The sequence below is a fragment of the Cervus canadensis genome, chromosome 15 (assembly GCF_019320065.1).
Source record: "Cervus canadensis isolate Bull #8, Minnesota chromosome 15, ASM1932006v1, whole genome shotgun sequence".
Lineage (NCBI taxonomy): Eukaryota > Metazoa > Chordata > Mammalia > Artiodactyla > Cervidae > Cervus > Cervus canadensis.
The window spans coordinates 54,141,054-54,153,942 of NC_057400.1; the positions used below are offsets into that span (position 1 = coordinate 54,141,054).

General features: G+C 36.2%; 1 protein-coding gene across 1 annotated transcript in view; it reads right to left on the minus strand.

Moving 5' to 3' along the window:
• Positions 1 to 12,889, minus strand: part of CHN1 (chimerin 1) — a 194,715-nt gene that overhangs the window by 148,032 nt on the left and 33,794 nt on the right. Inside the window, exon 3 of the mRNA XM_043487847.1 lies at positions 1,652 to 1,690. Coding sequence (XP_043343782.1) covers positions 1,652 to 1,690 — 39 coding nt within the window. The remainder of the gene's footprint in view (positions 1 to 1,651; positions 1,691 to 12,889) is intronic.

Here is a 12,889-nt window from a genome sequence, read left to right on the forward strand (position 1 = left end):
AATGTGCACATATACAAATTCTTAGACAACATCATGATTTCATAAAGTAATTTCACATGACTCATTTAAAATATGGGATGGGCTTTTCAGCTTGGCTTTAACAGTTTAATCATAAAATTTCCTTGATTTGGAAGTTTTTGCATTTGATGGTCAGAAAATAGAGTCTATTCTAATAATTTCCTCCTTGTTCTACTATTAAAATGATGAGGGGTGGCAGTGTTCTTCAGGCTTGAAGTCACTAAAAGAAACTATTAAAACAGTATTATCACCAAAATAAAAGAGGGAATATGCCATTTTTAAGACAAATGGTTGCTACTCTAAGACATATGAAGATACAGAAAATACAAATTGCATATACCACATTAAGCCACATTTCAGGGGGAAATTGCATATACCACATTATAGGGGGAAAAATCGCCACCATGATTAAATAACAGTCTGAGGTTCTACAAATGCTCTTACATTAAAATGCACAAGGCACAAGTCAGAGCAAAGGGAATAAAGATAAATTGAAAACCAGAAAATGCAGAGAAAAATTTTAAATAGGCCTCCCGCCAATGAGATTATATGACAAAATCTTTGAGAGGTAAAGAACATTAGTCATTTTTATACATTCTTTGAACTATACTCCCCAGAAACAAAAAGAAAGCAGCAGCAGTGGGGGAAAATACATCTATGGAATATTTTTAGAGACTGTTCATTTTTGCTTACTATAATTAGCCCAAAGTGGAAACCTATTAAACAATATATTGTTCTGTGAACACAAGAATCTGAATTACTGCTCTTTCAGTCAGCAAATTTCAACAACTTACAAATATCAAAATACAGAATAACTCAATATTTACAAAGATGCTAATAATCTATATTTAAAGTTTTTTAGGTTGCTATTCGACTCTAGACAGCATACAGAAGTTTACAGTACTGGTTCTACAGCAGTGCATTCATGGATTTTTTAAAAAACAACTATTGTATTAACCTTATTTCTATTTTTTAAAAATCTGAAATAGATTTTCTTTGATGCAACAATATTCTCTAGGAAACAAGGAAGGGAAAATAAAGGACTAAGAACATAGACTCATCAGAAAAAAATTGTATTCTAATGCAAAGTTTCAAGAACAATATAGAATTCAAATGTCTCTCTCATATTGGGGAAGGCAATTCCTTAAAAAAAAAAATTTTTCTTTTGTCTCTTTTTATCCATTCTTTCCAGCAATTTAGCCTCTTGACTTATCATCATTTGTTTATTCCTTTTTGATATAAAGAATCAGGATCTGAGAAAAGATTCCTTGAATTCTCAGTTAGTTTCTCCTTGCATTAGTTTTACCAGCCATTGTCAACAAGTGGTCTCAAGTTCCATAATACGAAATCCCACGTGAACTCAGGGGGATGAGATGCATTCCTAACATGCAAACCATGTACAGGCTTCGTGGAAATGTTCTGTTTCCCCACAGTTTCTTTTCCTGTGCTGGTCACAAATCCTGTTGTAATTTAGTTTTTCAATAGTGGGCACAAAATTGAATCAATCTTCTATCTACTGAAGATTAGATTCTAAAATCTAAAAGTATCTTAAAATATTAAAAATATCTTAATATTTTTATGTTACTTATAAAGCACTATAACCCACCCAATTTAAAATTATTTGTACACTTACAGTAAGATTTCCAAACAGGAGGTCTATATTCATCTGTATCTGAAAGAAAAAACAAATTAACATTACTGAATATTTGTATTTTAAATGAGTTATTTTAACCATTAATTCATTTAATATATATTTGTTAAGGTCTATTATTTGTCCTAGGCATTGTGCAAGGCACTAAAGGGTATTCAAAGATTTTTAGTCTTGGTCCTCCCTTCCTCGGAATAAAATTTCACAGAGATGTTTGAAGAAAATTATTCTTATTTATTCAACTGCTTATCACTTGTGAATATCAAGCCTAACTTTTACTGTTTTATCATCACTGAGGTAGTAGTCAATAATGTCTCTGGGCTTAACTCTATGATCATTCCACTGAAAGATCCCTGAACTCATTGGAATTTTTCACTTTGGGAGGATGCCAGCGAAACTGGTTTTATTAACATTAGAAGAAAAGAACAGCAAAGTATGGACCTTAGTCCTCATACATCCTGGACAATCAAAACCAGGAAATGAGGAACACTTCAGTGGAGGTCAGTGTATTTAGGGAGCTACAAAGATCATGAGGTGAACATGTGCTCCCCAGGCCCATTCACCTCCCTCTGCTCGAATGTGGATTAGGAGAGTGTGAAGAGGCAGCGGAAAGTGATGCAAAGACAAGCACCTGAAGGAGAAAGGAGAGGGGACAGCGCAGCCTGGCATTCTCATCTGTAAAGCACAGCTGAGGAATAATCTTGCCAGCACAAAGTCATGCCTGCAAGGCCATGCAGCCAAACCAGCAGACAGCATTTTGGTGTCAGGAGGTGTGGCCAGACACATCACCTGGCTTTGCTGGAATCCAACATAAACCCATTGAGGAATCTGATCCTAAAAATCGTGGTCTTCAAGGAAACAAGGAAATTCACAGGAAGTCTACTGAAGGGTAAATCTTGCATATGTAGCTCATATTAAAATTATCACATGCTGAAAACATTCAGCCCCCAAATCCCAACCTTTAAAATGCAATCTTACACTTCATATTTGATGTGTTATCATAAACCACCACATGAATGCCTTGAATCAGAGGGCTACAGTAAGACTACCAATGATGGGCAAAAGGACATAAGAGGGAAATTTTACATCATGTAGAAATTACTTGGCACCAGGAGTTTTCATGTATGTTTTCTCAAAGAATGAATAAAAGATGACATGAATAAATGAATGAAGTAATGCAGCAAATAGAATTGACTCTCATTATTCACAGAAGTTACATCCTACAACATCACCATACACAATGAATTAACCAACACTGAACCACTGCTCCTGGGGAAACAAGTTAGGTTCCTGTGAACCTCTGGTCACAATATTTTCATCAATCAATATATAACTTTGCTTTCTGTGTATTTCTGTTTAAAGATACCTTAGTATATATTGTTGGTTCATAAACACTTAACTCACAGCCAAATAAACTGTAACTTATGCTTCAAAGAAACTTATCTGACATGTATTATCTTCGTAAGACACATCACTGCGTTTTTGCACTTTGGAACACCAGACAGAATTTTGACACTAGGGGCCATTTTTAAAAATAAAATCACCAATAAAAAGCCACAAAACTGCAAAAAACAAAACAAAACAAAAAAGTGGCATTAACTAGGTCCTGATAAGAACACTTGTTTACAGTATGAGAGCTTAAACGCAGAAGGCAGAGTTGCCTTGCTCAGCCTCAGCTGGGAATATACAGGTCAGGCAACTCAATTTGCCACTCTATAAATGTTGGCAAATTACCATGAAAGTGTCACAAGTATTTATTTTAAAAGGGTTACAAATAAATGTTAGCAAGTAAGCAAATTTGCAAATACAGAATCAAGAATAAGGAGGATTATCTGTATATGAATGAGTAGTTATTTAGGAAAACTACCATCTCAGGTAAACTCACCTAGCAATGATATAACATTAGGATGAAATACAACCTTAGCACAGTAACATATAGATATATACATATTTACCTAGCTAGGGGGTGGGTGTGGGCATGTGGATGTGTATGTTTAGAAGGTTAATTGTACTGATGTTTGTCTTAAAAAATAAATTATAATTAATTGAATTATATTTTTCATACGAGGAAAAATTTGCCTCTAAGCATTCAAGTCACTTAATGATTTCATCGATGCCATATGGATCCTGTTAAATTGCTATTCAATCCTAAGCCAGTTTTGGGTTTAATAGGAGAGTGGATGTTCACTCTCCTGGCATTTGGCCTGAAATATTCATGTGTGTGTCTCAGCCTTCTTGCCAGCATCCAAACAGAATAAACTGCAGTGACGAGGCACCTCCCGACCCACCGGTGTAAGACAGCACATGTGGCCAGGAAGAAAAGAGAAGAGGCACTCAGCAAGGCTGAGACCCAGGGTAGTAAAGAATTTACCCTTGCGCCTAAGAAGAGGTCTAACTTTCGCCTTCAGCTCCTAGGAAGTAATTTTATTTGCCTGGGATCCTTGGGCTAGCCAGAGAGTAACAACGTGACTTAGGGTGGGGTTTTAGGCCACACAGTGTCAGTGAACTTGGAGACCAAGTTCCACCCTGTGGGTGGGCCATCAATCATAAAACCCTCATTAAAAACTCTGAACTCAAGGACTGAGAGGGTGTCCTTGGTTGGAAATCCTCCGTGTGTCTCATCACACATCAGTGCTGGAAGACAACGCATGCTGACTCCACAGAGGACAAGAGCCGCTTGCATTCAGTCCTTCTCCTGGGCCCTGACTTAGATGCTTCTTCCTTTGGTGGATTTTAACCTGTATCTTTTTCCTGTAATAAATCATGACTCTCAGTATAACAGTGTTTAGTGAGTCCTATGAGTTCTTCTGGAGAATTATCAAACCCAAGGGTGATTTGAGGGAACCACCTCCCACTTGCAATTGGAGTCAGAAGTGAGAGAGGCGTTTGGGACTGTGCCCTCTTACTTTGCAGTTGGCCCTAACTCCTTGCAAACCCTGTACAAGGTTGTGTCGATGAGCAGGCGACCCTGGAGAGCACTTCCACTTTGGAGATGGTGAGAGAAAAAGAGGCTAATATTCTGTCTCTGGGGGATTGTTTACCTGGTCTTAGATAGGATTTTTGGAGGGGAACATCAACCTTAGCTTGCTGTGTGACTTTAGGAAACTTACCACCTCTTTTTTCTTTATGCATAGAGTAATAATATCATCTAAAATGGGAATAGTAGTAACACAGGTTTGTTGGAGGATTAAATTAGGTATCATACATTAAGCATCTTGCACTCAGGAGAACTTTAGTAAATGAGAATCCTCTCCAGCCTTCACCAAAAGTGAAGTTAAAAACATGATGATGTTACCATATTTGCCTCAGGGCATTGTCAATGATTTCACCTATGCATTCTTATTATTTTGATCTTGCCTATACACCTACTATATTACAGAAGACATTATTCAAGATGCTACAGATCACAGTTTTGTGCCCAAATGAAACGAGTATTTGGCAAATAACCAAGAAATACTGGCATTTAAGTTTGTGTTTACTTTAATGCTAAAAGAAGTCTAATCATTCGTGACATTTAAAAACAGAAGGTGGGTTTTGAAAGTCTTTTCCGTATAAGCAAGGTAAAAAGACAGCCTTCAGAGTGGGAGAAAATAATAGCAAACGAAACAACTGACAAAGAAATAATCTCAAAAATATACAAACAGCTCATGAAGCTCAATACCAGAAAAATAAACGACCCAATCAAAATAAGGGCCAAAGAACTAAACAGACATTCTCCAAAGAAGACATACAGATGGCTAAAAAACACATGAAAAGATGCTCAACATCACTCATGATCAGAGAAATGCAAATCAAAACCACAGTGAGGTACCATCTCACACAGGTTAGAATGGCTGCTATCAAAAAGTTTACAAACAATAAATGCTGGAGAGGGTGTGGAGAAAAGGGAACCCTCTTACACTGTTGGTGGGAATGCAAACTAGTACAGCCGCTATGGAAAACAGTGTGGAGATCCCTTAAAAAACTGGAAATAGAACTGCCATATGACCCAGCAATCCCACTCCTGGGCATACACACCAAGGAAACCAGATCTGAAAGAGACACGTGCACCCCAATGTTCATCACAGCACTGTTTATAATAGCCAGGACATGGAAACAACCTAGATGCCCATCAGCAGATGAATGGATAAGGAAGCTGTGGTACATATACACAATGGAATATTACTCAGCTATTAAAAATACATTTGAATCAGTTCTAATGAGGTGGATGAAACTGGAGCCTATTATACAGGGTGAAGTAAGAAAGAAAAACACCAATATGGTATATTAACGCATATATATGGAATTTAGGATTCCAAATATGGTAATGACAACCCTATATGTGAGACAGCAAAAGAGACACAGATATAAAGAACAGACTTTTAGACTCTGTGGGAGAAGGGGAGGGTGGGATGATTTGAGAGAAGAGCATTGAAACATGCATATTACTATATGAGAAATAGATGACCAGTCCAAGTTCGATGCATGAAACAGGGTACTCAAAGCTGGTGCACTGGCACAACCCAGAGGGATGGGATGGGGACGGAGTGGGGAATGGGGTTCGGGATGGGAGACACATGTACACCCATGGCTAATTCATGTCAGTGTATGGCAAACCCACCACAATATTGTAATTAGCCTCCAATTAAAACAAATAAATTAATTGTTTTTAAAAAAGTCTTTTCCTAGCAATCTTTTTTCCCAGTGGAAGTGTAAACTGGTGCAAGATCTCTAAAGAACAACTGACAATACATATCATGAGCCTTTAAAAGTGTGTAACAGGCATCTGTTAAGGCAGAGTAAATGAGATGCTCTTTGAAAAAGAACATTTAAAACTTATGACAGTCTTTCTTATGTCTAGGGCTGGAGATACTAGTTCACCGTCGTGTGGACAATTCTGTTGAACAAGTAAGGCAAAGGGTAGGTACCACCATCCTCAGGACTCAGGGGAAAGGGGCTCATTGGGAGCGGAAAGTTGCATGGTTTAGAAAAACATACCTTAGATTCTTAACAAATTAATTGCTAGAGTTGCTAAGACCAATTTTATAGTATCCTAAATCCTTCTGGAAGGGAAGAAACATTACCCTCATCTTTGATTCCTCAGATTCAAAATTAAGAAGTTCTGTCACAGAAGAAACTTAGAGCCCAAACCAAGTTCTAATGGCAGGAAAAGGCAGAAACTCTTCCAAAAGAAAAATGCCTTTGAAGATGAATTAATTGAAACTGGTGATCGAGAGTCACAAAATGGGCTTATGGGTTTATTAGGAAGGACACATACTGGCCCAGCATGAGGCCAAGGCCAGAAGTGTCTCTGACCTCAGCCTCCTTGACACATGGAACGTTCCATAGAAGAGTGTGAACAAACTGCAATCTTGACCTCCAGCTGGGTTCACTACTTTGACTCGGGCCAAGCCTGACTAAAATGGGTATCCCAGTAGCAGTCAGACAAGCAACTACCTACCAAAGGCTGGACTTTTAACAGCGACAGAAGTGATAAAGAGAAGGAAGGTAAACAGTGTATAATTACACTTACTGAACTTCTCTTCTGGGCATTTGTAAGAGAATAGGACTACTTTGGGACTGAGTAAGCCTCAAGAAGTTCAAACCTGGGGGAGGAGACTGCCTAAAGAGGAAGATACTAAATTTCCTGCTAACTGAGGAAATGAGGAAAAAATATGGGAATATACTTGTTCCTTCTGCACACTTTTGACCCAGCAGCTCTACTTCTAGGAACTTACTGTAAAATAATTATGCATGTTAGGCAAATATTAATACAGAGGAATATCACTGAAATATTTCTTTTAAAACTAAAAAACTGGATTCAACCTAAATGCTTCACAGTTAGAGACTGATGAAATCAATGATGATAAATCATAGTTTGAAGATACTTTGACTACATCAAGAAGATTTCACCTTTAATATGTTAGAAAGTCTGACAGATATTTTAAATATTTTTAATCTTTTAAACCCGTGGCTCTCAGACTTATTGGTTTCAAAAGTGTGGATTCTAAGGAGCTTTCAATTTCTATTGATATTAACCATATTAGAAAACAAATTTTAACAGCATATATTTGGTAATTTATTAAAAATAATAAATTGGTTATATCCTAAACATTTTTATGAAAAAAAGCTTTAGTTTTCACAACAAAAATTTGTTTTACATTTTGCACATCTCTCTACTATCTGGTGTAAGTGAAGACAGCTGGTTTCTCCTATCTGCTTCTGTATTCAATCTGTTGTGATATCACATGCCATGTACAGCTGGAACATCCAACTAGCCACTTGTGAGAGAGGAGAATGAAAAAGGTAAATAATGCATTATTACTATTATTTAAAATAGTTTTGACCTTGTGAAAACTCTGAAAAAACTTGGGAGATTTGTAGGAGCCCCTAGAACATGCTTTGAGAACAACTATTTCAAACCATGATTTCCTTGGCATATTTAGGACATGGGGTAAGGTAGGATAAGATACATTTTATCTAACAGAAGAAATATAAAAGTTAACTAAAACAGGAAAAGAGAGAAAATCATTAATTCCTTTAACAGATCAAAGTCCTTTCAGCTTGTTCAAAGGAAGTTATCAAGAGCCTTCAGCTACAGGTCTCAAGGGCTCCCATCACCTCTTTTTTATTCTGTCAGAAAATCCACCTAGACCAAGCATTTAAACAGGACAGACTTCATCTCTAGAGCATGACTGAGAATGACAGCCAGACAACCTATGACTCAGTGACAGCTAATTTTAAAACCACCTTAAAAAATTCAGGGACAACTGCTTAAAATAATCTTAGCATGGTATAGATGAGAGCTTAAATTAAGTACATACCCACAAAATCCGATTTTCCCACTGCCTTTGTCAGTAATACTTTTCATTCACTATACAAAAGACAATTTTACATAAATATCAACTTATTGATTTTTGTTAAAATGTTAAAATAATTACAAAGTTCATGGCAGAAATGTTAAAATAATCAGAAAGTTTTAATTCATTCAGTAAATACATACTAAACAGCTTCTATGAGTAAGAATGTCAGTAACAGGGTAGGTCCAGATGTAGTTTATGCCTTTAAAGGCAATAAGAAAAACAGGATGGATATGATTAGTTACTAATGAAGTAATATAATAAGAGCAATACATAATACTCTTATACATAACTACAGTTTTATAAACTATCATCTTGTCAAAATGCTTGACAAGTCTAGGCTCCAATAAGTATTTGCTGACCTGACGAAAGAATGGAAGAGAAGGAATAACTTTTGGCCAGAGTGTCAAGAAAGACAAACCAGAGGTGACATCATCTGACAATGGCTCTGAGGACAGATTTTTAAAATATAGGGACCAATGGAAGGAGACTGGAAATAAGAGAGCATAACATTCTAAACAGAGGGAACGCAGCGAATAGGGCACAGAAGCAACACAGTTCAGATCTGCAGTTTTTGAGAAACTGCGAAAATGCAGAGTGGCTAAAATAAAAGACACATTGAGAAAAGCTTGAGACAGGCACTGGAAGGAATCTGCGCTGTGTGGTCCAGGAGGGCATCCATAAGTAATGACCACGTGTTTTCCTCTGCTTTGTGTATTAAATACTCAGATGTCCGAGAGGAACACCATGGAATACCATTTATTGAGTCACAAGGTTAAATGTGCTTACAAATACCCTAATGTTCTGAATTTTTAGATTAACTTAGAACACTGTATAACGGAATTAAATATTTATACTCTCTCCAATTAGATCCTATTTAGGTCTCATACATCTACGGATGTCATTGAAAATGACTGACCTTTGAAAATGTAAAAAAATTTATTTATTACACAGTTTTGTGAATCATTATATAATAGTTATGTCTTATGAATTCTTTGGTTTAGAATAATTTTCCACTGATGAAGTTTAAACCTGCTTAACTTTTTATTTTAAAATATAAGTAGTTCATTCTAGAACTATAAATTTAAGCTGTTTACTGTTTTAGGCTCAAAGCAAAAAGGCTTTTACAACTTTTTAATAATACAAATTTTCTCAACAAAGACTATGTTGCATTTTCAATGAGTTTAGACTAATGACATATGCACACTCAAAAACTAAATGATTAATGTTTTAAAGCATGTTTCAGATTGCCTTTGGTTTGAAAATTAACAATGTACAATTCTGTTTAAAAAAATGATACTTATGGATAAGAAAAAGAGCCATTTTTCCCTTGAAATGAAGACTCAACTTGCAACCTACTGGCAAGAGATTTCCTATCCTGTTTTCTTCAGAAAATACACTGCATTAATGATTAATCCACACCTGTTGTGTACCAAATTTTGGCATACCAAAATAATGAGATGCTTGTGACCATAAAACTATTTTACTAATAAAGTGATCTTCTAAAAGAACAAGGGCATAAAATTCACAATAAATACCAAATAATTACTACAGTTAATATTTGGAAGAGTCATAAAGAAAACTAAACTCTAAAAGAAACATATTTCTTGGGAAACAAAAGTTCACAGCAAAAATTTAAAGGCTGATAACATTCACAATTCTAAGGAGAAAACAAAGAAAAAAGAGCTCGGCTAGGTTTCTAGGTAACTCATACCGATTAAATGTCTTTCCCAGAAGATGCTTCAAAACACCGTGAGTAAGCATTTTAACTAAAACAATTAATATTCACTCTGCAAAGTCATGGCCAAATCAGGTCAGTTAAATTCACTCAGAAGAAACAAAGTCCTTTAAAACTGCTCCAAGTTGAAAAGTGATGTGTCATGATAAAATTCTGACAGAAATAAACTATTTTTAAAACCAAAGATAATTGTTTTTAATTCTTCAGAGAATAATGACCCAGAACTGTTAGTACATGGGAAAGAAATAAAGAAAAACCTCTGAGACTGTGCAACTAGAGTGCTCACATGTAGCTTCATCAAAGATCTCCAAAAACAAATACTCTGCATGTGCAGCGCTCAGCTCTTCAACCATGGACCCACAGCTTGGGCCAACAAAGCCTCCTACATTAAATGTGAGCCAAACTTGGAAATCTCTTGAAAACTCAAGCTTGGCCTTTAATTAAAGATCTAAGCAATGTTTCCTCTAACCAACTTGGCAGACCTAGCAAACAAACTACACAAACAAAGCCTTCTGCTTATTCCAATCTTTTCACTATACAGTACTCTTGGAACAAAAATCTACACACAGGAACTAGGTCATTCAGCTCAATTCAAAGGTAATAAGGGCTGTCATTTTCCAACCTACTATTTCTCCTTTGAGACAAGGCATCTCTCTCTGAAGTTTTCTCTTTAAAAGGCTTGATCATTTCTCATCACGTTGGTTAACATATTGGCATATTAACAGAAAGTCCTCAGGCTCACTCAACACCAAGTTTCTAACAAGAACTTCAAGAAAAGACTTAACTCCTATCTAGCTCTCGAGGTGCCCAAACGGCTCCCATTTGGATTTTTGTTAGATAAGTAAAAAAATTCACCTTTACTAACATGATATAGTTCCTAAAACCCTCTACCACAAAACACAGAATACACAAAACTCAACAAATGTAATAGATTATATACTCTTTTACTTGATTTCTCTGCATCCCACATATCTAAAATTAAACTGCAATAAATCGTTCAAGAAATCCTTGTAATTCTACATATGTAAGAGAGTACATACCATATGATATATACATTTTACCAAACACACAAAGAATACACCTGGGGAACACTTTTTCCAAATTCAACAACTTAAAGACTTTTAACCACCTAGAGCACTTGAAATCACAGATATTAAAAACACAACCATGAAAACTCTTCACAGAATTTTTATTTTTAAAAATACAAGTTCTAGAAAACACTTTCAGTGGAGATCTTAATTATCTAAGAAGTATACCTCAGTCGTCTCAAACGCCCTCAATTCCTTCAATACCCTAGTTCTTTTCTTAATGGAAAAGTTGCAAACAACATTTCTTCTCCTTGCTATTCATACTTTGGGACAAATCATTCCTGACCCATAGGTCAGGATTTCCCATTGCTTTAAATATACAGTTTTGTAGCAATATCTCACTAGGATCCTTGCTCTTGGGAAAGGAATCTATCACCATATTTTTAGCCTTAGAATGTGCATTTTTTTTTTTAACACAGATTCACAGAATAGGATTCCACAAAGTCAGCAAGCAATCTTTCAAAGTCTTGCCTTACATTAATTACTGTTTTCAAGTTTTATCAAGAGGACAGTCACTCAGAAAACAGGATACATTAACCCTTAAATTTAACTCTATGGGGGTAAGACAGGTAATGTTTATTACCAATATTTTGATACCATAGATAAGTAAGGTGGGAAAAGGCTACATTCCTCCCTCATCTTATCACTGATAATGTGCTTCTTTTAAACCGGACTTCTCTGGGAAAACCGATCACAGTCTCTCTCTCTCTCTTTCTCAAACACACACACAAACTGGATTCTGAAGAATACAGAAAAGTGTGCTTTAGATCACAGGAAGTGGAGCCAAATGTGCAAAAAGGCAGTTCACAGCTGTAGGAAGAAAACAGAGTCAGATATGGAAGTAATAATGTGTAAGCCACCAATGAGCATAGCTGGATAATTTTAAGCACATAATAAAATGCTCAGCATGTTTTAACCAACGGTGCTTTGACAGTGCATGTGACAGTGTGGCTGCCAAGATGCAAAAACTCTTTGGAAACGAGAACTTGTGCTTCAGATTGACAGGTTACCTATGCTTCTTCCTTTGACAGCAGAGCCCGGGGCATGAAAGATCTGGGGCTGTGCAGCCAGCAAGCCCCATCATGAACATGTAATGGATCTCTTTGTCTCAAAGAAGCTCCTTCTGTGTGGGGACATGAGCAGCAGCTAACTCAAAGTACCATAGGAACACAGATCCACCTTTCTCAATTCTCAAAATCTGAATTGTTTGCAAAGTGAATATTTTTATAACTCATATGGTTGCAAATTCTAATCCAACCTGAACCTAAGAGTGTTTTAATGGTTCTTTATAACTCATTTGATGGCAAAAACCTCACCTGAATGGATGTGAGAATATTTAGTCCTTATTTACTACCTGGAGTGTGACTCCACTTGTTTCACTGAAGAAATACTATTGTGTGATTAGAGACTGGTGTCTCAGACATCACTAGGGTGTTATATGTATGTATGTAAAAATATAAAATGTATTACCTTTCTAAAATCTGAAAAACTGTGAATTCTAACATACATTTGTTACCAAGAGATTTGGATAAAGGATTCTAGATCCATTATTCTTATT